Genomic DNA, 25,041 nt, shown 5'->3' with positions numbered 1-25,041 from the left:
TTTCACACACTATCAACAGCAAAAGGTTGTGGAACTGACTGGTCTCATGGAGAATCGACTTCTGCACTGATGACTAAGAAAAATTTCAAAGCCACTTTAGGAATAGGGTTTAAAGTCTTTCTATTAACAGCAGTACTTTTATGGAGAATGTTTTCCTCCCTTAAGTTAATAATAGAAATACAAGTTCAGGAAATGCATTGATGTTGGTATTATCTTAATTAAGATCATACAGTTAGTCAAAGATCTTTTCGAAGCATTATGAAAACCTAACTCTGTTTTTTTTTTTTTCAATTGGTTATCCAGGTATTTGTAGTTCTAATGCTGGTGTCAATGAATTTACTACTTAAAGAGGTGTGACTTATAGGCAAGACACTCAGCAAAGCATTGCTAATGGGCAAAATATTGGAAAAGTGACAAGAAAGGGATATAATTTTGATGTCTGGTTCACCCATGTTTCCCTTAGAAAATGGAACATAGGTTCGTGTTTTCAAAAAAAAAAGAAGTACTAAGTACACATTAGGTACCAAGCGCTGTGTTAGAAGCTGAGACTACATAAGAAAATAAAGTATGTCTCTACCCTCAGTGAGTCATATCTCCAGCCCCTGCTATAAAGAAACACCATCAGTGGAACATCAGACATTTGCATGATGGCTTGTTTCCAGGGCTTGAGCTGAAATGCTAATTATTTATTTTCATTTACTTCACTGGAAATCTGCAAGCCATAATCTAGTAAGTGTCACCTAGGTGCCCCACTGAACGTTAAATGGTAAAAGAGGATCACTAACAGCAAAAACCTGGAATGGGGCCAGTTCACCAGCACTCAATCAATACTCATCGTAACTCCACTCCTGGGAACTGAGCTTGGGCCCAGAGTGGGTCACAGCAGCATATGTGCACGGCTGTTTGTAAGCCAAGCAGGTTGCAGAAAAGCACAAGAAGCGGGTGTTGAGCGCGCAGTCTATGGATGCAATGAAGCCTAAACGCTAATAATGTGGCAGCCCTGGGGCCTCCTGGGGATCACCAGGGGCTGGCCTGAGAGGCAGCTGTAAGGCACAGAAAGGTCTTTTGATAATATGCATCAAAATCAGACAGCAGCAACAGCCAGGAAGCCAAGAAACAAATTCCTGGATGCAGAAGTTGTTGTTATTGAGATGCACTTCTGTCCATGCACATACATGACAAGAAACATCAGCAGAACCATCTCCAAGGACAAAGGACAGAATGAAAAATATATATATACACACATATATTATATACATACATATATATAAAAATGTGTGTGCATGCATGTGTGTGTGTGTACTTTTTATGTATGGAAATAAAGACATACTCACCTATCAGAAGTTGAATAAACAGTTTGTATGTATTTTCCGGAGATATTCTCCTGATATCCATCCTTGGGTGATTTACTAGGAACAAACATATATAGACATGTGAGAATCAGGCAATTTTCCTTATGTAGATAAGAAAACACATTCACACCATCTCATGAAGCCTCATAATATTTTATCTTTGTGTGTGTTACAAGCCAGGATGATGTACTGACACCTTTTTTAATCTGTAGAAATATTGATACACAAGTCACCCCCAAATTGACATATATATCAAAATAAATAGAGAGTAGGGTAAGGAATACAGGAACAAGTGTGAGCAGGAAAAGAAGTCCTCATCTTTCATGAAATTTATACTTGCACCTCATCTGTTTACTAAAAAAAGCTACACAGAATGTAATGTAGATAAAGAAAATACTCAAAGCACACATTCACAGGGAGAAACCGAGATTCTTGAACTTTTAGAAAAGCACCCAAAATTTTATTTTACTTGAATATATCCAAAAAAGAATAATTTAGAATGAAAGCAAAAGAAGTATGATTTTTAAAAGTGTTCTCTTTTCTATTATGTAGATTGTCCCAGCTTTTAAACACCACTCTTTCCTGGAGAGGAATAAAATCTGTAATGTCCTAACCAGCTGGTTCCCTTAATTGCTTCCCAAGCACTTATGCTATCTGGGCATATACTAAGAATAGAAGCAATATGTTTCTTTATTTCATACAATGAGTGATAACCACATGGCTCTCACTTGGGATTTTTAAATGAGAAACCTCTCTCTCCAAATTTCGTGGAGGAGACTGCCGTCAGAACTAAAATCTACTTTATGAAAACCATAATCCCACAATGCTACATAAGAATTTGCACATATTTATGCACGATGCATGTCATGATTCCCATTTTATTGATGAGGAAACTGAGACTGGAAGAGTAACATCACTGAGGCTACATGGTTAGGAAACGACAAAGAAGGATTCAACCTCAAATGTGACTCTAGGGACTCCGTACTGTATCACACTGCCTGTCAATGTAGATTTTAGGGAACTTAAGGATGTCTGAGGTACATCACCATCCTTGCTAGGCTAAGGTACAGGAGGCAACCAATCATTCCAGAAGCTTCTGGCCAACAGACTATTAGCCTGATACGACACAATATTAATATTATCTTTATATAATGATGGTGCTCAAACTCAGATGCACATCAGGAACATCTGAAGAGTTTGTTAAAACACAGATTGCTGGGCCCGAGGTGTAGAGTTTCTGATTTAGCAGGCAGGAGTGAGGCCAGAGAATTTTTATTTCTAGAAAGTTCCCAGGTCATGCTCATGGTGGTGGCCCAGAGACTATGCTTTGAGAATTACTGTTCCGTATGTGAACATGATACACATATGTACAGGGTATATACAGTATGTACTTAAAAAAAAAAAATCAGTCATCATAATAAAATAAGTATGTTTTAGTCTTGGTACTTCCAGGAATCAAGTTAATATTATTTTATCCAACTATCCTATTAATCAAAAAAATCTAGAGCATGATGTTTAGCAGAATATTCCTAATTCTTAAATAAATTATTCATTATTCAAAAATCAATATTGTGGTTGTTTGGCATTAGTTCCCATAAGAAATTTCTTTAAAAATCAAAATGTATTGATGTGACATTCCGTAAGGATAAAAATGTGAGAGATTATGTAAATATAGAAAAAAAGCCTATGCTATTGTTCACCAATATTTCACTCCTTGCCTTTACTATAATACTATTTGATAGTACTCATCTTTTTATCAATTTATTTCAGATTTAGTAACTACTTGCTATTTTAAAATTTTCTCTGAAGTGTTTTAAATTTTAGTTTAATTGAAAGACAGCAGAAATCACTGACTTGAACACACCAGAGAGTGAGAATTGGATTAAGGAAAAAATCAATCTTGATGTTGCATTTTGCAAGGTAAATTATGCATGGGTTTGAGAAACCTTTTTTGGAAGATCGCTCACCTCCTGACATGTATTGAATTTCCTGGATCCCCATCACGACTGCCTTCCACACAGAAGCCTCCCTGAATACTCTTCTCTTAGACCTCTTTGAAACGGGCTTGTCTTAACATATGGGTCATGTATAGCAGCATTTGTGTGCCCCACCATTATTGTACTCCACAATTGGGACAATTCCTGTTTTATATTCCTTGAAAACCAAATGAATTGTTGAGCCCTGACCTTGGTCTACATTTTGCTCAATATCCATCACTCCAAGCAGCAGATTTCAATTGAAACATCAATATCCTACAACTTGGGCCAGGATGCACTACTCAAATTTATACCCCTTATTTTAGATTGGTGGTAAACAACAGTAGATAGAATCATTTTATTCAAGTGGAACTCCAAATTAGTATAGGAATAGTTGTGCATTTTACAAAGCTTATTTTAACTATATAGTTATATACATTTATGTGAGAACTTTCAAATGGCAACCCTATTATGTATACATGTGTTATATTAAAATATTATTGAGTTCATCTAATGACTATAATTATTTATAGCCCAAGTACATAATATCAGAAACATTATAGAGAATTATATATGGAGAACTCAATATACTCATAAATGGTCTTCTATTTGAAAGAAGCACACCCTAAAACAATAGCATCTCTTATTAAACATAGATCCTTTCAAAATTATAAAATGAAGCAAAATATTTGAAATAAATTTTGAATACCTATTCTCCACATATGTCCTTGTGTACACAACAGTATCCTTTGATCCTGCCTGTTTGGCTCCAATGTTAGAGCTGCAAAACAAATCATTTTATCTCATGTTTAAAGTTTATTTGCAAGGATAACATAAACAAGGCTATTTTCTAATTCAAAGCAAAATGTAATGCATATATGTTCCTTCTGAGCTATAATTGTTGAAACATGAATGTTAAGAGTAGTATTAACACAGCACTGCAAAAATTTTTATATCCCATTTTGTTTTTAACTTCCACTGTCTTGGTTTACTTCCTAAGTATTGTTACAAAACTTGATCACTCAGTAATTCTTTTATAGAACATGAGGATTATTTTTGAGTATTTGTATAATATGTTATAGTACCTCTTTCTTTGATGTCTCATTCATATTTCCAAACCATAACTTTCTTCATGAACCTCAAACCAAAAGTAGACCTTAATTAGCTATCATGACAATATCTGATTTAACCAAGCCTTTAGATCTACCTAAAAGAATGTCACACTAATGTCACAATCATGCTTTTTTAAATTGCAGACTTTTTAAGGGAAAATCACGTTTGACACTTTCCTAACAGATGTCACACATTCATGAACTCAATACTTTTGTGTAAAGCTGTTTATACAGGTAACCCCACATAAAATTAGAAATTTCTGCATTTCAAAGAAAGGGTCAAGTTGGATGTGGGGTATCTTTATAAAACAAAAGGAGAATAGTCCTGTTGTTTATTCTGCAGTTGGCCGCAGTACCTGAGATTTTTCCCGGCTTCATAAGAATGGGAAGCAATTCTTGTGGACTGGTTGTGTAGAGGATTGGTGAACTCGCTGACTTGGGCATCTAGCCTGATAAAGCAAACACAAGTATTTGGCATTTCAAATCAAGGTCACTAGAAGTTTTTTGTGTTATTAAAATTCTTCTCAATTAACATTATTTTACAATGTGAATCTTTTTGAGTTTGCCTGGCTTCTGCACAGATAACACAAATAGAATGCATGTACTATTTTACTCCCTCTACGGAAACCTCTGCCTTACCTTTAAGAATAATCTATAGGTATGTGCCACATTAGCTAACATTGCTCTTTTTTTTTTTTTTTTTTTTTGAGACGGAGTCTTGCTCTGTGGCCCAGGCTGGAGTGCAGTGGCCTGATCTTGGCTCACTGCAAGCTCCGCCCCCTGGGTTCACGCCATTCTCCTGCCTCAGCCTCCCATGTAGCTGGGACTATAGGTGCCCGCCACCACACCTGGCTAATTTTTTTTTGTATTTTTTATAGAGGACGGTTTTCACCGCGTTAGCCAGGAATGGTCTATTCTCTGACCTCGTGATCCGCCGTTCTCGGGCCTCCCAAAGTGGCTGGGTTTAAGTGTGAGCCACCGCGCCTTGGGCCATAACATTGCTCTTTTTATCAAGGACAGAAATCCATCTGGAAATTGGGTCTCCTGTAATATTTCACATCAGCATGCCATTATAGAAGCTTCCCATTTTTATATATCTAGAATTATCGAAAATGATCCAGAGGTTGCTGAGAAATTCTCAGTCTTCCATTTTGTTTTAATGGAAGGCAATATCCTTTGAAGATTGGGCAGAGAACTCTGACCTAGATTTCTGCTATCTAAAATTGGTCACGATTACCTTAACAAAATGTAGGCATTATGTGCTTTTTCTATGGAACGGAGAGAGATTCTTCATGCAAATAGAGAAAAAATTTTAGCTCCTTTTCCTCCTCCCATATTAGTAAACTCTGACATAGAAGGAGACATGAAAACCTAAATGAGAGTTTAGGATCTTAATCCAGCTTATCTCTCCCAAACAGGCTGATTTCCAGATCCTCTTAAAGAAGACGAAGATTGTTTACATGTATTATCTCTGGCATACGAAAACCTTTGGTTTTAAGGCAGATGTTTCAGAAAACAGTCACGTGAGCTAACAATTTTACTAAGTGATGAGAAGGTGGATTAATATTATTTAGGTTTTCTTAACATGATTACTAGAATATTTCATCCAAGAATCACAAAACCTAGCTAAGAATCTTTGAAAATGGTTCAGATCATCTAATCTACTGCAAACCCAACTTTAACAAGTAGAGGCTTCAAAGACAAGATTATCTATGAGTTGAAATGCATTTGTATTGTCCTCAGAAATAGAAAATTACTTTTAGACGTTTCCTGCTTTCTCTTTGTAGGCATTTATGCTTAAATTTCCCTCTACACAATGCTTTAAATGTGTCCCAGAGATCTGGTTGTTGTGTCTTTGTTCTCATTGGTTTCAAAGAACATCTTTATTCTGCCTTCATTTCGTTATTTACCAGTTAGTCCTTCAGAAGCAGGTTGTTCGTTTCCATGTAGTGAGCGGTTTTGAGTGGTTTCTTAATTCTGAGTTCTGTTTGGATTGCACTGTGGTACTGAGAGGACAGTTGTTATAATTTCCTGTTTCTTGTACATTTGCTGAAGGAGTGCTTTACTTCCAACTATGTGGTCAATTTTGGGAATAGTTGGCGATGTGCTGCTGAAGAAGAACGCCATATTCTGTTTATTTTGGGGGTGGAAAGTTTGTAGATTGTCTATCAGGTCCACTTGGTGCGGAGGCTGAGTCAATTCCCTGATATCCTTGTTAACTTCTGTCTCGTTTGATGTGTTAATGTTGACAGTGGGGTGTTAAAGTCTCCCATCATTTATTGTGTGGAAGTCTAAGTCTCTTTGTAGGGTCTCTAAGGACTTGCTTTATGAATCTGGGGTGCTTCTGTATTGGGTGGCATATATATTTAGGATAGTTAGCTCTTCTTGTTGAATTGAACCCTCTTTTCATTATGTATGGCCTTCTTTGTCTCTTTTGAACTTTGTTAGTTTAAAGGGTCTGTTTTTACACTGTTGGTGGGGACTGTAAAACTAGTTCAACCATTGTGGAAGACACTGTGGTGATCCTCAAGAGGATCTAGAACGTAGAAATTACCATTTGACCGCCAATCATTACTGGGTATATATCAAAGGATTATAATCATGTTGCTATAAAGACACATGCACACGTAGTTTATTGCAGGCAACTATTCACAATAGCAAGACTTGGAATCAACCCAAATTGTCCGTCAGTGACAGGGACTGGATAAGGAAAATGTGGCACATATTACACCATGGGAATACTATGCCAGTCATAAAAATGATGAGTTTGTGTCCTTTGTAGGGACATGGTGCATGCTAGAAACCATCATTCTCAGCAAACCATTCGCAAGGACAAAAACCAAACACCACCTGTTACTCACTCATAGGGTGGGAATTGAACAATGGCAACACTTGGGACACAGGAAGGGGACATTCCACACTGGGGCCTGTCGGGATGGGGGGGGGGAAGGGATCATTAGGGAGATATACCTAATGTAAATGATGAGTTAGGTGGGTGTGCATGGGGCACACCAGACATGGCACATGTAATACAATATTATCAAACCTGACCTGCATGCTGTGCACATGTACCCTAGAACTTAAAGTGTATATATATATATAAAGAATATCAAAAATCACCAGTTGGCAAAATCCACAAACAGGAGAGATAAGTGATTTGCCAACAGTACTGTTATGGACTGAGATGTATTCCCCCAAAATTTATATGTTTAAGCCATAACCTTCAACATGACTATATTTGGAGACAGGGTTAATAAGGAGGTAATAAAGATCATCTGTGGTTCCACAGAACTGGAATCCTCATAAGAAGAGGAAGAGCTACCAGAGATATCTTTCCTTCTGTGTACAGAGGAAAGGCCATGAGAGTCCACAGTGAGAAGGTGGCCATCTGCAAGCCAGGAAGAGAGGCCTCACCAAAACCAATCTGATAGGATCTTGCTCTTGGGCTTCTAGCCTCCAGAGCTGTGAAAAAATAAATGTCCATTGTCTAAGCCACCCAGCCTGTGGTATTTTGTTAAGGCAGCCCATGCTGACTAATACTGGTATCTTTTCCCAGTTGTGTTTATAATATGATTAATGACAATGACTTCATGGAAGATTTAATTTTATAACTGTGAACAAAACCAAATGCTAGGTTTGTAATGTGGTACAACAAACTCTTTGATGGATTTTGCTCCTCATGTAGACTTTGAGGATGATAATTTAAACAAATAAACCATTATTTTGGAGTAACTTTAAATGTACAGAAAAATTGCAAAGATAACACGGAGAATCCCTGTACACCTTCACCCAAATTCCCTTAAGGTTAATATCTTATGTAATTATAACAGAGTTGTCAAACCTACAGAATTAATATTTGTACCATACTATGAACTAAACTACAGATTCTATTCATGTTTCACTGGTTTTTCCATTGGTGACTTTTTTCTGTTTCAGAATACAATCCAGGATACCATATCTACATACCCATCATGTCTCTTTGGCTGCCTAGGGTCTGTGACAGTCTGCCAAGTCTTTGTTTTTCATGGGATTGTGATAGATTTTATGACAGAAATTTTATCTTAATGACAATTAAGTTGTAAGACTAATTTTTTGTTATTTAGAACCATAGGAATAGAGTTGGGGAGACAACACTTTGGCAACCAACAAAACAGCCCATAGTGCCTTTTAAAATGCTACTGGGCCCCATATCCAGATATTTTAATTTAACTGGTTTGGGGTACAGCTTGGTCACTGGGAAACTTTAAAGCTTTCCAGTGAGTCCCTTATACAGTCAAGGTTGAGAATCATCGCCTTAGAGGTTGGGAAGTCCAACATCTTACTCAAAAGAGCATTGATTCTCAAAGCGTAGTCCCTGGAATAGCGAGTGATTCTGATGTACCCAAAAGTTTGGGAACCAGTGTAATAGAAGAATCTCTGCCAAATTATTCCTCTCAAATGCCTTGAATAATCCTTGTAAAGGAGAACTCATGACTCATAGCATATGTCACTTGACAGCTTAATTGTTAGGAAGTTATCCTCCATTGAAACAGACTGCTGAATTGTAATTTCCAATCAATGGTCACAGTTTTGTTTCTTAATTAAGTAATGACTCTACAAATACAAACTCAAACATTGTATTGAATCTTATAGAATTCCAAATGGGTTTACACTTGAGAAAATGTTCCCTGCAGTGGAAATTCACCTTGAAAATTTACCTAAAACCCTCATACACTGCGTATGAGAATATAAAATGATATGGCTGCTTTGAAAACAGTCTAGCAGTTCCTCAAATGGTTAAACATAGAATTACTCTACAATCCATCAATTTCATGCCTGGTATATACCTAAGAGAAACAAAAACACATTTTCACACAAAAACTCATATACGAATGTTCATAGCAACATTATTCACAATAGTGAATTAAAACCCAATATTGAAACAATCCAAATGCCATCAGGTCATGAATAGATAAGTAAAATTGTCTGACCACCTTATCATTATATGATTTGAAAAGTATTACAGTCCTTAAAATCTGTGAAATGGCTCTATGAAATTAATTTCACTCACAGTCACAAACCATTTAGTTTAGGGAAAGACTCTATCATTTAGAATTGAAATAAAAATATTTAAACTTATTCCTGTTGAGTCTCAGAAAAAAAAACCCAAAACGAAAGCCTCAGAAATAGCCTCAGAAATAAAAGTTTTTCCTTGACCTTCTCCTGCCCTCCTATCTCAGTCTCATTCTCCCCCAAGGATAGCCAAAGAAACTAGAATCCCTCTTCCCCAAGGCAAGTCATACAAACCAAAACCCCTTTTCCCCAAAGCCAGCTGTAAAACCTAAAATTATTACTCTACCTATCCCTTCACCTTTCTTTCTATGTAAAAACTGGCCATAAAGAAATTATCTGACATCCCTTGTTTGACTGTAGGTCATAAGACCCCCATTCCAGAATGATTCTACCCCATGCCCAGAAGGAAGGAATGCATGCTCAAGAGGTTAAGAAGAATCTAGGGACACAGGCCTTGCTGGCTTTCCCCACTCAGTCTGTTGCCATTAGGTCATATTCTTTTTGTCCAATCATATTTCTTCATGGCTCTCTGTACTTTATTGAACCTAAATATTAAATGGACAATTTCCCCTGTATCTTTGGGTCTTCATTCTGAAGGCTCCCATCACAGGTTAAATAAATTTATATGCCTTTTCTCTAATTACTCTGCCTTTTGGGAATTGATTTTTCAGCAAAGCTTCAGAGGGCAAAGTGGAACTTTCCCCTTGGCTCCTACCTTCCTAACGAATCAAATTACAAAACATATATTTGCTTGCGCATCCAATTATGATGTAAAGTGAATATATTCATAAAATGAATCACGTCTCAGTTTAGCAGATTTTCCTGGGATGCTTATTTAGATTTTTAATTTGATTCATTAAAGTACCTGAAGAGGTAGAATAAGCTGAAGTTACAAAGAAGCCAAAACTGCGAGGCAACACAAAATTTTGGTTATTAAACAGAAGAAGAGCAGAGAATAAGGAAGCCAATAGGTACAGAGAAGGACAGGAAAAAGATGGACAAAATCCAATACTTAGTGACTAGCTGAGTTGCATTAGTGACAAAGAACTCTAGTTAATGTCCAAGGGTTCCAAACTTCTTCAGGTCAAGAATGAACAATATTCCAAGTGAGATCTTTCCGAGGCCTGGCAATGCCACCATTCCTGCTCTTGAACTTCCATGAAATTCCATTTCCTCATTAATCCCTCTGATAAAAATCCCATTTCATTAACAAGTCCAGTGGAACTGGAACACTTCTCAAATTAAATGTGAAATTCCTTAATTATACTTAATAATTTACTTGTAATTTTTTTCACCCCAATCACTTTCAAATAATACTTGAATGAGATTAGTTAAGTGCAAGCCCAGTCCTATTCCCAAAAGAATTCATGTATTTCCAGAATAAGCAGATTCTACTGAAAATTTATCCTCCCTCATTCTCTCAAAGACTTTCTCAAGGTCACAAACAGAAGCAAGAAGATGATTTGGGGAATTAAAGGAATGGAAGGAAACTATCTACCTGTGGGATTCAGGAATCTTTTATAGACAATATGAAAAAGAAAAGTGAGCCAGCTCTTTTGCTAGCTTTTCCATTCTCTGCAGATGAAATCAACAATATCACTTCTTTACATAAAAAAATTAATACAAAAGGCAACTGCACCTTATGAAGCTGAAAATAGTAATCTATTGTGTTTAGTATTCCCTCATATATAGGGGTAAGAATTGCTAAACATGGAAAAGTTAATTTTTCCTAAAGTATACAGTCTGTGACAAAAATGAAGTATAGCTCCTATCCTAACCTTTCTTGTAATGGCCAATAAGGTATCACAGTTTTAAAGCTATTATACCCTATGGTGTTAAGAAATTTCAAAATTAGCTCCTGTTTTGTGGCTGTGATAAATTCATGCATTCTTTTAGCACTAGGCATCCAGGGAAGAGATTCCCAGAGTGCTTTCTGCACTGCTGAGAGCTTACCAAGCAACAGTAAGTAAAAATAAATCTTCACAGCCCCAAAGAGCTTTGAATTTCCATGATGCCATTTACACTAAGCAATAGAACAGCAGGCCCTGAGTCAGAAATTCTACAGAATTAGAATTATGTTAATTTTTTCCCTATTAGCTATTAAGCACCATATAAATTTCTGTATTTGGATTACATATATATACACACACACACACACACACTACCCAAATTATATGTTATATAATATATAATATATATCTAATCTTCTAAGGCTATACAATATATGCAGATGTATATGGAATTCATAGAAAAAAGTGAATTATAATAAGCTTTACCTTCCATTCTTGTTTTCAGAAACATGAGAATTTACTTCAATTAATTTTTCCAGGTTCTGGTCTCTAAGAAAAAAATATGTTATTTATATATACATGTATATATGATTTAGTTACAACATAATGACAGGAAATAAGAAAATACTGAAACATTTAAAAATCAGCACATAATCTTAGACATAGTCATTTGTGACCTATCAGGCTATGGGAGATTGAATATCTGACATTGAGCTATTTGATCCATACAACTCATGGATCGAACATGGAAGTATGGATTACATTGTGAAAGAGAAATAAAGAACTAACTTTTTGGAAGGTTTGGGAAATCTGATCTGAAAAGAAATCAATAATTTTATTCACATTCAGTTCATTTTCTTTTTTTATTGATGTATAATAGATGTACATAGTTTCAGGGTACGTGTGATGATTTAATACATTCATATAATTTGTAAAGATCAAATCAGTGTACTTGGGCTATCTATCACCTTAAATATTTATCTTTTCTTTATGCTAGAATCATTCAACATCTTCTCATCTAGTTATTTGGAAATGCGTAATCAATAATTGTAAACTATAGTCATCCTACTGATCTAATACTATGTCTTATTTCTTTTATCAAACTGCATATTTGTACCCATTAATCAACTTCTTTTCAGCTGACATTTAATGAGTATTATCTCTGTGTCATGAAGTACTAACTGTGTTTTCACATGGGTTATCTCATTCAGATCTCACAAAAGTCCTGTAGAACACTATCTGGATTTCAGAAAGGCAACGTCAGTTTTCCAAGGCCAATTAATTTTCGGAAGAGTCAAGATTTGAGATGATGCCATCTGCCCACCTGAAATCAATTCTTAGATGTTTACCCAGAGACCTTATTTAGGCTTTGGGGATCACAGAAACAAGGGAAATCAACTCAAAATTTGAATAAATAATTCATTATGTGGGGGATAAATGGAGTGATTTGATTCTTATATCTTGGGCTGCATTAATGATTTGACACCCTTTCATGAGACACAAGATCCTCTGGTATGTTATTTATATATTAGGTATAACATTGATAGTTCTTTTTTTTTTCTTTTTTCATGAGTTATGAAAAGTCTTTGTCATAGGGTAGGAACACTGTTTAGAAGTCAAAACAATGAGGCCCAGTTTTTTCCTTACTTCTGTGAGCAAGTTAGCCAACCATTTTAAACTTCATTTTCCATATTAGTCTGTTTTCACGCTGCTATAAAGAACTGCCTGAGACTAGGTAATTTATGAAGAAAAGAGGCTTAATTGACTTACAGTTCCATATGGTTGGGGAGGCTCTAGGAAACTTACAATCACGGCAGAAGATGAAGGAGAAGCAAGTACCTTCCTCATAAGGCAGCAGGAGAGAGAGCCAGGGGAACCAAAATTACTTTTAAACCATCAGATCTCGTGGAAACTCACTGACTCTCATGAGAACAGCATGGGGGAAACTGTCCTCATGATCCAATTACCTCCCACTAGGTTCCTCCCTTGACATGTGGAGATGTGGAGATTATAATCTGAGATAATATTTGGGTGGGGACACAGAGCCAAACCATATCATTTTGTAAAGAAGGACACTAATGTCCAAACTCACACAATTGTGGTGAGAATGAGTAAGTTAATGTAAATAAAATTCATGGCACAATGATACGGTTTGACTGTGTCCCCATCCAAATCTCACCTTGAATTGTAATAATCCCTATATGTGAAGGGTGGAGCCAGGTGTAGATAATTGAATCATGGGAGTGGTTGTCTCCACACTGGTCTTGTGGTAGTGAACAAGTCCTAAGAGATCTGATGGTTTTTTAAATGGGAGTTCCCCTAAACAAGCTCTCTTGCCTGCCACCACGTAAGACATGCCTTTGCTCCTCCTTCGCCTTCCACCATGATTGTGAGACCTCCCCAGCCATGTGACAATGTGAGTCCATTAAATCACTTTTTATTTATAAATTACCCAGTCTCAGATATGTCTTTATTAGCAGCATGAGAACAGACTAATACACACACAGTGACTACAGTTGTGGGTGAATTGAAGAAGCATAAAAAAAAAAATAGAAGTGCAGTGATCCTGCAGTTGGCACTGTTGATTCCACATTTTGAGAGGCCACTGTCACATTTTATTTCTGTCCTAAATTGTCACATCTTTGGAATTAACTCTGTTTTTTAAAAATCTCCCCTCTCATGGTCCTAAATAGTGGGTTCAAATAAGGTTATTATACATGGAATCAGTATATAGACTCTCACTCACAAATATTGGTAAAATGTTCTCATGTTTACGTGGGATGAGATTTAATACTCTTTACATAAAATCCAAGCTGTCAATATTGGTATAATATACAAATTCGGCAGCATTCCCTAGCCACACTTAAGCCTCACATTTAAAACACTAACTGCATACTTTTGAAACTGTAGAAAATAGGGTACATTACTTTTTAAGTGAGTTACAGTGGAACTATGCCAATTAATGTAGGTAAAAAGTACTAGGTTTCAGAAGTAGTTCGGAAGTATTAAATTATTGGCTCTGCAGTCCGAACGATGTAAAATTCAAAACTGAATTCTTCTACGTAACTGCAAGAACTGAGTAAGATAATCTACTACCCTAAATCCTGCAAACTGAGAAATGGTGACTAGAGTCTTTGGATTTGCCTAATCCTTGATGGTCTCCACTAATTACTAGAGCCATCTTCTTGGCATAAGGGGCCACAAAACTATTTTAACAACCTTAGCCATTAAGAGATCTTCCCCTTAATGTTTTAAGTAATACTTTACTAAATATTTGGGGATAGTGGAATAAAATTAAAGGGAGTATCATGGTATTCCATGATCCAGTTTCCTAGAAATGTCAAACTGGAATGGTTGGCAGTGGTAAATAGTGGAAGATCATCAGGAGGTGTGAATCTTGGGCAATTAGAACTTTGTTTCTCAAAGTGATTCCCCTTCCAGTGCTAATGCTGGAGGAACTGAGTGCTAGTTTTATAGGTAAACTGGTGGCTTTCGTTACAACTTGAGAGTAGGGTCATATTATTATGGCCTAATATGGCCTTGCACATAGTAGCTGCTCCATAATTTAATTTAATTCCACAAATTAATTCCATTTGTGGAATCAATTTAAATTATTAATTTAAATTATCTTTTCTTTTTTGGGGAAACCTCTTACAACCTTACCCAGCTCTGAGAAAAGATATTAAAGAAACCCCAAGGGAAAGTATTAGCCTAGACCATGAACCTTTAAGATTGTCTGGTCTGTCTGTATCTAGGGACATAGTATCCACCAAATTCATGTGGAAAAAAGACCAGTAAAGCCAGTTATGGACATTTCACCTCCATTTCTGTCCATCACCCAGCACCTGCCTTACTTCACCCCTGAATGCACGTATTATATTTATTTCCTTTTTGCACAGCTCCCAGTCCTGGCTTTGTTTCATTATATTTGGAGCTTGTTCTGGGTTGAATTATACACTCCCCCAAATTCACATGTTGAAGTCCTAACCCCTAATACCTCAGAACGTGACTTTATTTAGAGATAAGGGTCCTCAGAGGTAATCAAGTTACAAATAGTGTCTCTAAGATGAAATTTGGACTCAGACACACACAGAGGGAAGACAAAGTGAAGACATAAAGTGAAGACAGTTTTCTGGCTGGGCACGGCGGCTCACGCCTGTAATCCCAGCACTTTGGGAAGCTCAGGCGGGTGGATCATGAGGTCAGGGGTTCCAGACAAGCCTCACCAACATGGTGAAACCCCGTCTCTACTAAAAATACAAAAATTAGTTGAGCGTGGTGGCAGGTGCCTGTAATCCCAGCTACTCAGGTGGCTGAGGCAGGAGAATTGTGTGAACGGGGGAGGCGGAGGTTGCAGTGAGTCGAGATCGCACCATCGCACTCCAGTGTGGGCGACAGGGCTAGACGCGGTTTCAAAAAAAAAAAAAGGTGAAGACAGTTTTCTACAAGCCAAGGAGAGAGGCCTGGCACAGATATTTCTCTTTTGGCCTGAGAAGGAGCCAGCCCTGTGGAAGGAACCAACCCTGCTGACAGTTTGATCTTGGACTTCTGCCCTCCAGAACTGTGAAACAACAAATATTTGTCTTTAAGCCACCCAGTCTGTGGTAGTTTGTTATGCAGCCCTAACAAATAAATACAGGTCTGCTTCTACCCTTACAATGTGATTACATGTATTTTCTCAGCCTTATGGTGGACATCCTCAACTCCTCCTGGCTTTGAACTCCTGACTGCTGTAGATACTGCCCACATACTGCTCAACCTCTTTTGTACCTTAGTTTTCATGAGGGGGAGAAAGAATGGGTTTGGATCCGAGAAAGGAGAAGAAGCCAGAATCTTAAAAATCCAACAACTATGGATAGATAACTCAAAATTGCAACCTACGTGTGCCTTCAAAGAAACACATTTCCAAAGAGGAGATACAGTTGCAAATCATCAAGTAAACTATATTATTATTTGTTTCATAACATTTTTCTTATTTTATTAAACACTACCACATATCAGGTTTAGTCGAGTAAAACAACTATGGATAGATAACTCAAAATTGCAACCTATGTGTGCCTTCAAAGAAACACATTTCCAAAGAGGAGATACAGTTGCAAATCATCAAGTAAACTATATTATTATTTGTTTCATAACATTTTTCTTATTTTATTAAACACTACCACATATCAGGTTTAGTACAGTAATATTTATTTATTTAAGGCTAGTCAAGTGAAGCAGTGGAAGTGGAAAAGGAACAAAGAAATCTATAACTGGTGTGAGCAGTTAGTAGTAAACACCACTGCACTCAGAGCAGCCAAGATTTTACTCTGAATAATCTATACCAATATTTAATGCCAAATAGAAAGTTCCAGATGAAGAAAAGTACAAAATGTGTATTTACTTTGGCTATTCACTCTGATTGACGCCATCAGCTACATTTGAAGATCCAGTAAAAGAAGCACAGACTGCTCATAAGCTTTCAAAGTTAAAGGAGATAAAAATAAATTTTTGTTCTTTAATTAAGACCACATCAATTGCATGGTAACTTTTACACTGTGGTATAAGATGAAGAACTGTGAGTCAAGTGTGAAAATAGATTTTATAGAAATGCAACCAAATGCTGCAGGGTTAAGCAGAGGCTTGATTCCAATCCCCTTTCATGGCAGTGGCATAGAAGGCAGGCAGACCTTAAAATATTATACATTGATGGGCAGGTGGAATTAATTCTAAAAAAAACACCAACTTTCTGTAGTTACAGAAAATTGTTGAAGAGCAAATTGTTACTGACTATTGCAACTAATAATGTTTTTTGTTTGTTATTTAGAGAGTGGGGTCCAGCTCTGTCTCCCAGGCTCGAGTGTAATGGTGCTTTCATAGCTCACTGCAGCCTTGAACTCCTTGGCTCAAGCAATCTTCCTGTCTTAGCTTTCCAAGTAACTGGGACTACAGGTGCATGCCATCACACCCAGCTAAATTTTTTTTTATTTTTGTAGAGACAGGGTCTCACCATGCTGTCCAAGCTGGTCTCAAACTCCTGGCCTCAAGCCATCCCCTCACCTCAGCCTCCCAAAGTACTGGGATTACAGGTACCTGGCCTAATAATGTTTTTTAAATGTAGATTTCAGAATATTTGGGGAGAAATATGAGTTATCTATGACGTAAAAGCCACAGGACAATTTTTGAGTAATTTATCCATGTTATAATAATGTCATTTATTTTCTACTACCACATCAAAAACCATAAACTCTCTTACAAAGCAGGTGAAGGAAAAAAAATAGAGATTCTAGAGACCCAGGAATTATGTCTTTTACTATACAACTTTTCCTAGGAGAAGCTCTGCATATGAGAAAGTTATTAGCTCACTCCTAACTGTTCTTCCTTTCTCATGTGGGTGTGGGAGGTATTTATTAATAGGCAGCAATATGTTTCTCACCATACAGCTCATTTAAATTGCTTTTGTAGAGTAGCAAACATATTTACAAAATTGAGAGTCTTCATATAAAAAATGTACTATGGTATTCCTTTTATGCCAGGAACTAAATCTTAAGTATTAGGTGTTAGTTCAAAAGGAATATCTGTCTTTCTGAAAGGAATAGAGAATACAGTGAGAGAACTGGTATAATTCCTCAACTTACTGACATAGCAAAATGGGCCCAACTCTTTATGTTTTACATATTTTATAATTCTTTTCAGTGAGGGAGTCTTAAAGATTTTGTATTAAACAAATTAACAGGTCCATAGAGCAGTTGGGCAATTCAGGTATTTTAAATATAAGATGTGACCAAGAATTTCAGTGGCTCCAATTCACTATAGTTTATTGAGATTATGTCATGAGCAAAAGATGGTCATTGACTCAAGCAAGGAGACCAGTCACAAGAAATCTGATTCTTTTCATTTGGTTTCACTCATAGGGGCTCAGAATGTCACAGCTGGAAGGCTAGACTTTCTCTAAGTGGACTATCACAAGGCATTGATGAGGTTGAGATTTATCCTTTAATTCAATATTTGCTAAATACCTAACATGTGCCAGGCGTTGCATTATGCACTATGGGTAAAGAAATAAACAAGGCAGACCCAGTAGTTACCCTTAAAGACCTTATAGTCAAAAAGGGATGATTAAATAATAACTCCCTTGAAGAGACCAACATTATGGGACAGAAAAGACAGATTGAGAACATCTAGAAGAAGCATCTGATGCAGATGTGGTGGGTTAGGAGGGCTTCCCAGAGCCTGAGTGAGAGACACCTAAGCGGATACCTAAAGGATAAGTAGAAGTTAACCAAGCAATAGCGATGAAGGAGGAGTGAGGAGTATGCAAGTTAGAGGGTGTGTGTGGGTGGGGTTTGCTTTTGGGTGGAGAATGATAATAGACTGGAGTGGGAAAGCCCATAGATGCCAGATCACGGTGGGCTTGGAGACCAGGTTAAGGAGGATCATGGCCATTATGCAATAGCAATGGGGAGCCACAGAAGGAGTTTAATCAGAATGACATGATCAGATTTGTGTCTTAGGAAAACCACTCTACAGGGTGGCAAATGGATTGAAGGGCAGAAGGGGAGATTGGCAGCAGAAGGGCAAGTTAGGAGGCTGAACAATAATCTGGACTACAGAACCAGTGGGTATGATGAACTGTCTTGGACCACTCCCTGAAATTAGGTGACGCATCCAAAGTGATTGATTGATTGATTATGGGGAATGAAACACCAGAAAGAGTCAAGGTTGTCCCCAAGTTTGTGTTAACAGAAATATGAAAAATATGCAATAGGTAGTTAGGAAGGAACTCTTCTCTTTTTGGAATACTAAAAACTTGGGGATGTCTTAACAAATAGGAAATCCTTAAGAAGATGGAAGTATAATGCCACAAACAGTTAAGAGTATTTTTTTTCTACTTTCGATGAAGGATGCCTTTTCCAACTGTAGAGACCGTGGTGTCACTAGATGCTTTTCAATATTCATTCAGGAGCAGAAATTTAGCATTTTAATAATCAGTCTAACAACAGTTTATAGGCTACAGATAACTGAATATCTCTCTTTGACACTGGTTGATGAAAATGTGAAACTGTTACTACCAAAAGTCATGCAAATTCTTACTGAATAAATGAAAATTTTGTGCACATCTGTATTTTTTCCTAGAAGAAGTTCCAGGATGCCTGCTTACATTCTGATCAATGGCAGTAGTTTATTCAGCCCCTAACTATGAATTAAATATACAGCTGCTAGAAATGTCAGCAAAGTCAGATGAAAGAACTCTGATTCACGGCTGTTACACTATTAAATAATCAGTGCTTATGTCACACTGAATTGATGTAACAGTGCCTTGTGACTGTTCTTCCTAGTGAGAGGCACTTTTAAAATACTCTCCTTCATAGCTACATTAAAATCAAGAGGGCAGAATGGATAGATTATAGATACGGGTGGCTGAACCAATTGAATGAAGTCGCTTTTTTCAAACAGATGGTTCAGTCTTTCCTGTTTGTCTGCTTTGTGATAATTCTTGAACATCCCAGCTGATTCTCATCATATCTGTCATACTAGTAAACAATAATTAGACATAGGTTAGGTTAGATTTGTGAATCAAGCCACCATCTTAAAACAACACGATAGCCAATATTTTTTAATTTTTTTATAGTAATCATATCTGTGTACGGAAAATGTCCTCTTTCTATGGATATTTGATTAGGAGTTGCTGAAATATAAACTACCTTTTTACCAAATTGGCCTCTTCTAATAAAATAACAGGCAAAAATCCCTTCTGAGAAAGTTACCGTTGTCAATAAAGCACAATTGTCAGAAGGACTGAGGGAGGAAAGAGGTGGAGGGAGGAGATGTGGGAGAGAAAGTGAGAGACTAAATTTTTCACTGTCAGTTATTACATAACGTGATTATTAAACCTAACCACTTTCAACATGATTGGGAACTTCCTAAAACTGTTACTGATATAAAGAAAAATCCACCCAACAAATGCCACTATAAAGAAAGGGTTCTACTTCGCAAAGATATTTCCGTACAATTCTCAGCAGCAGAGTCCACTGTTATTTCAGTTATTAGAAAATCCACATACAGCAAAGTTTTCTTTCCTCCCTGTCATTTTAACAATAATCCTCCAGAATAAATATATCTGATCATAGTCCTTTAACTGTGTATGAGCAGCAGAGGATCATAGGGAATATGTAGAATGGAAAGAACAAGAGAGTCTGAGCTGATTTAACCACAGATCTTTTGTTTTCCCTCTAGGTAGTGACATCAGAAGTCCCTGAGTTTAAGTCCAGGGTGTATTTTTCTTTCTTGAAAAGGTTATTTAGTACCTTTGAGCTCTAGTTTCTTCTTCTACAAAATAGGGTGCATGAATAGATTTCTCATGGGATTGTTGTGAATATTAAATGTATGTGAACTACCAGTCATATCCTAGGTGCTCAAAACAGCAAGAACAAAATATGATACTCAGATAGAAAACAAACTAGGAGATGTAAGAGTTAGGCCAATCATGAATTACACTTTCCTGTTTCTCCTAATGGGTTCAAAGTACTTCATCATATGTTAATTTCTTTTTGTCATTTTAGAATATTGGACTACTATTTCCAGCAATGTATTTATTATAATACAATTTCAGATCAGCAGAGCAATTTGGACTTCTGATACAGTGCACTCTTTTGCATTGTCTATTACTTTATTATAGGTTAATAAAGCATTTATGTGAAATATATCAAATAACAAATTATAAGATATCGTAAGAATGTAAAATGGAAGTTTATGGTTAAAATCTGTAATATTTTGTGGACCCACACTAGCTGTGGATCTAGGATTTTGAAGACCATGAATATTCTTTCCAATGTTCTACGGACATGCATTCTAATGTTTTACAGACATCCACAGAAACCATTAGTTTGGTTCAACTTCTTCAAAATATCTTTTTTCCTTATTTAATTGTATTCATTTCTTTCATTTCAGTCCTAAAACTCTATTTTCTGTAGACAACAAACACTAAGTTGTTTTAGTGCAAATAAGAAGCCCAGAACTAATTCCAAAATAGTGCAATTGATTCCAGAAGAGTGCGATATGTTTCCTTGTTGACAGGAGTCACATGGGATGGATTGTAAATGTATCCTCATTTAACACACCAAAGAAAACTAAAAGTCTTCAAAAGAAAGGCAGGAAGGAAGAAAGGAGAAAAGAAGAAAACAAAAAAAGGATAGGAAGGAGTGGTTCATGCCTGTAATCCCAGGAATTTACGAGGCTGAGGCAGGATTGCCTGAGCCCAGAAATTTGAGACCACCCTAGGCAACTAGTAAGACCCTATCTCTAAAATAATTTTTAAAAATTTGCTGCCAGTTACTCAGGAGGCTGAGGCAGGAGGATCACCTGAACCCAGGATTTTGATGCTGCAGTGAGCTACGATTGTGCTACCGTGCCCCCACCTGGGTGATAGAATGAAATGGAAAGAAGGAAGGAAAGAAAGAAAAAAGGGAGGAAGAGAGGAAGGGAGGGAAGCAGGGAGGCAAGGAGGGAGGAAGAAGTTCCTACCCTAGAAACTTGTAAACATGTCAAGATAGTCAAGGTCATTTACCGATTAGTGTTTCTAAGAGCTGAAGGTTTCACTTTAATAAGATTGTCCAAGTCTTGGCTGCTTAAAAGAGGGAGAGAAAAAAGTTCAGATTAGTAACAGGTTTTGGGGTTGTGCTAGGTCAATAAAGCAACATTATAAATCTACTTCATCTAAGGGCAACAGACAAATAAAAACATGAATTGACTGCTTCTATTTGATTATCTCTGATTGTTTCTGATTACTGCAGGATTTACTTTGATGAGGTTAGCAAGATCTTGGTTTCTTTAAATCAAACAATAAAAAGAGAGCAGGTTAATTATGAAGTCCTTTTGGTAATATCATTAAGGTTATAAATCTGCTTGAAGTAATAATAAAACTTAATATTCTTTCTGACCAAAGCACATTAAAACAACATAGTTTTATTACCTTTGGTTGTTTGTGAAAATTTCAGGATTCACTTTGATGAGTTTATCAAGATCTTGTTTTCTTAAAGTGGAAAAAATATTAAAGCAACTTGGATTAGAGATAATCATAGGTTTAAGGTAATCGGAAATGGAAAGAAAAGATAATGGTATAAGACATATTGTTTTAGTATTGACTAACTATGAAATATGTTTTCTAAACAATTTAGGGGATGAAGAATTATGCTTTATCAGAAGAAAACTTACTCTAATTTCATACATTTTATTGACAGAGCCTATCTACAAGGGCATGCTGGTTAAGTCGCCATAGCAAACATTTAGTAACCGACAATTGTTCATTCTTGAATGTATTAACATTATGAAGATACCAACTGATTTTAATATCCTTATTTTTAAAATCAGGTTAATCAACTAAGGATATCAATTTTAAAAAAATAAACTCTAAAATGGGGATTATTGTTAATATAAGGCTTAGCAAAGAGAGTTCCAGCAATCCATCAATTTCAAAGTGTTCCTCTAAACTCATTTTAATACTTATTCAGAGAAATACGTGGCAGTTACCATGGCAAGAGATTGCAGAACTGACAACACCTGCTTCCAGTACCATCTGGGAAGCAATCTACATGTACCTCTCCCTGCAACAGTGCTTTTTCCTTATATAAAAATAAAATGCATTTTATTCCTCAAAAAAAAAAAAAAAAAAAAAGATGCAAGGTCAGGGACCAAAAGAGCGGCATTTAGAGATGAATCATCAGAACGTCTGAGAAAAGGTCTGCATTTTCTTCCCCAGCCTTCAACCTTTCCATAGAATGTTCAAGGCTTCATTTAGTTTGATTTATTCTTCATGGTTCTCACCTCTCCGTAGCCTATGGAAAGGCTCTAACTGAATTTTCCCTATTTTGAGCTTTCTTCTATGATAATGTTCTCAACTGAACATAATAAATTGATATCTATAAATACTATTAGAAGAATGATTGACATATGAAAACTAACTATCCACAACATAATTTCCTTGTGTAAACCGATGACAAAATCTGTCATAAAACTAAACTGTGTCAGAAAGACAACAGTCTTTAAAATGAGGTTAATTTCACATATTATTATAAAATACAAATAATAAAACTTTGTAGAGTGGACAGTATGTTCAAAAGCCACAATTTTAAAAAAATATACAATTAATCACAATATTGGTTAGTGTAACTACAGATAATATTTATGTGTCAGCAAAATTAAGAGTAAGTAACATAAAAAAAAACCCAAAAATCCACTATAACTTCCATTTTCACTGTCCTACTGAGCACAAAAATTTAATTTACCTAATACTCTAGAACAGTGATATACTAACCACTGTTACGTAAAGCCCAATAAGAAATACATTTTACATCACAGCCTAAAACTGTCTTTTACCGACAGCCACACACACACACACACACAAAGACATACATTTTATGAAATAATATTCTTACTACATAAGAACTCTCATATTTTCTGTTCAGTTCATTCTATTTAATTAAGAGAAAAAAGCCGATTGCCATTCACTAAATTAATTACAAGACCCTTTAATGGGTTGCAACCCACATTTGAGAAACACTAGCTTAGAAAACATAAATATATGCTATATTCTACCACCACTCCTGTAGAGACAACACCATGTGTTAATAAAACAAAAATCTCAGGAACAGTCTGGAATTGCCTTGATTGATAGCATCATGCAATTTTTGCAAACAACAAATATGTAGATTTTTTTCAGGCCATAGATCCTGCAAAGCAAGCATATCTAAATTTTATCCAGGAAAATGTAACATTTTTTTCTCTCAAGTTACTATTTTTATTTATTTAGCTTTAAGAATGTAGTAAAGGATACATTAGGATATTTAGGTTATTATTACTTTCATGCAGTTTAAAAGCTGTAAAGTGTTTTGCAATCATTTGCACATTTGTGCCATTGTAATCTATGAAGCAATCTTTCAAGTGACCCTGTAAGAACAGTAAAAAACACCTCCTGGTCATCCCACAGCAAGAGCAACACTCCTATCTTTACAGCCTCTGCTATTTCCCAAGGTGCTTAATTAATTTTTACATATTTTAAGATCAAAGTCTGTGTGCTGTGATGTAAAGACTAGGAGTTGGGTTGGGAGTTAGAAGATCTCACAGATGACTGTGAGATTTTTGCCCCTGGTCTCAGTATTCTCATCTGTAAATTAGGAGGTTGGATTGGATAATCTCCAAGGCTCTGTCCATCTCCAAACACCTCCTCCTAGGACTCCATGAATACGAATTTTACTGCCTCTGTGTTTATTAATTAGCTCTTCAATATCTCTCCCTTTTAAGAATGCAACTCATTGACAATATATTCTATATTCAGCAAGCAGTACATGAGTGCTCCAAAATGTAATATATTAAACTGACAACTTATTATTGTCTTGGTGTAACATCTCTGTGCCCCTGGTACATAATTAGCTTTAATCTATGTTAATTGCCTGCTGTTAATAAGATTGAATATGCCTACCGAATTCTCTTTTTGGCTTCCACAACCTATAATTATACCTAATGTACAAGTAATGATACCTGGTTGTAAGCTGTGAACCCAGTAGGTGCTCAGTAATTATTCACTGCCTAAGAGATGATAGAACTACTATCAGTCTTCCACTAATTTTTTCTGTGGCCCTGCTCAAATCACTTAACCTTTCTGAGTCTTAATTTCCTCTTCTGCAAAATGAGTAGATTCATCTGGAACACTGGTTTTCAAAATTATTCAAACTACTGGGCCAAGATATCCTAAGGTTCCTTCCCTCCATCTCCAAAATTTTAC

At 36.3% G+C, this 25,041-nt stretch overlaps 1 protein-coding gene across 7 annotated transcripts in view; it reads right to left on the bottom strand.

The window, feature by feature from the left end:
* SCEL (sciellin) overlaps positions 1–25,041 on the bottom strand; it is a 111,538-nt gene that overhangs the window by 6,570 nt on the left and 79,927 nt on the right. For 5 of the 7 annotated variants that reach the window (XM_017871210.1, XM_017871214.1, XM_017871213.1 and 2 more), the window contains 6 exons: positions 22,234–22,293; positions 21,829–21,888; positions 11,769–11,831; positions 4,797–4,889; positions 4,038–4,109; positions 1,335–1,409 (listed from right to left, as the gene is read on the bottom strand). In XM_017871210.1, coding sequence (XP_017726699.1) covers positions 1,335–1,409; positions 4,038–4,109; positions 4,797–4,889; positions 11,769–11,831; positions 21,829–21,888; positions 22,234–22,293 — 423 coding nt within the window. The remainder of the gene's footprint in view (positions 1–1,334; positions 1,410–4,037; positions 4,110–4,796; positions 4,890–11,768; positions 11,832–21,828; positions 21,889–22,233; positions 22,294–25,041) is intronic. The other 2 variants (XM_017871211.1, XM_017871216.1) reach the window with 2 other exon arrangements.

The sequence above is a fragment of the Rhinopithecus bieti genome, unplaced genomic scaffold (genome assembly GCF_001698545.2).
Source record: "Rhinopithecus bieti isolate Rb0 unplaced genomic scaffold, ASM169854v2 scaffold_4981, whole genome shotgun sequence".
Taxonomy (NCBI): domain Eukaryota; kingdom Metazoa; phylum Chordata; class Mammalia; order Primates; family Cercopithecidae; genus Rhinopithecus; species Rhinopithecus bieti.
The sequence above is the reverse complement of the archived record's forward strand: the minus strand, read 5'-3'. Positions and strand labels throughout refer to the sequence as shown.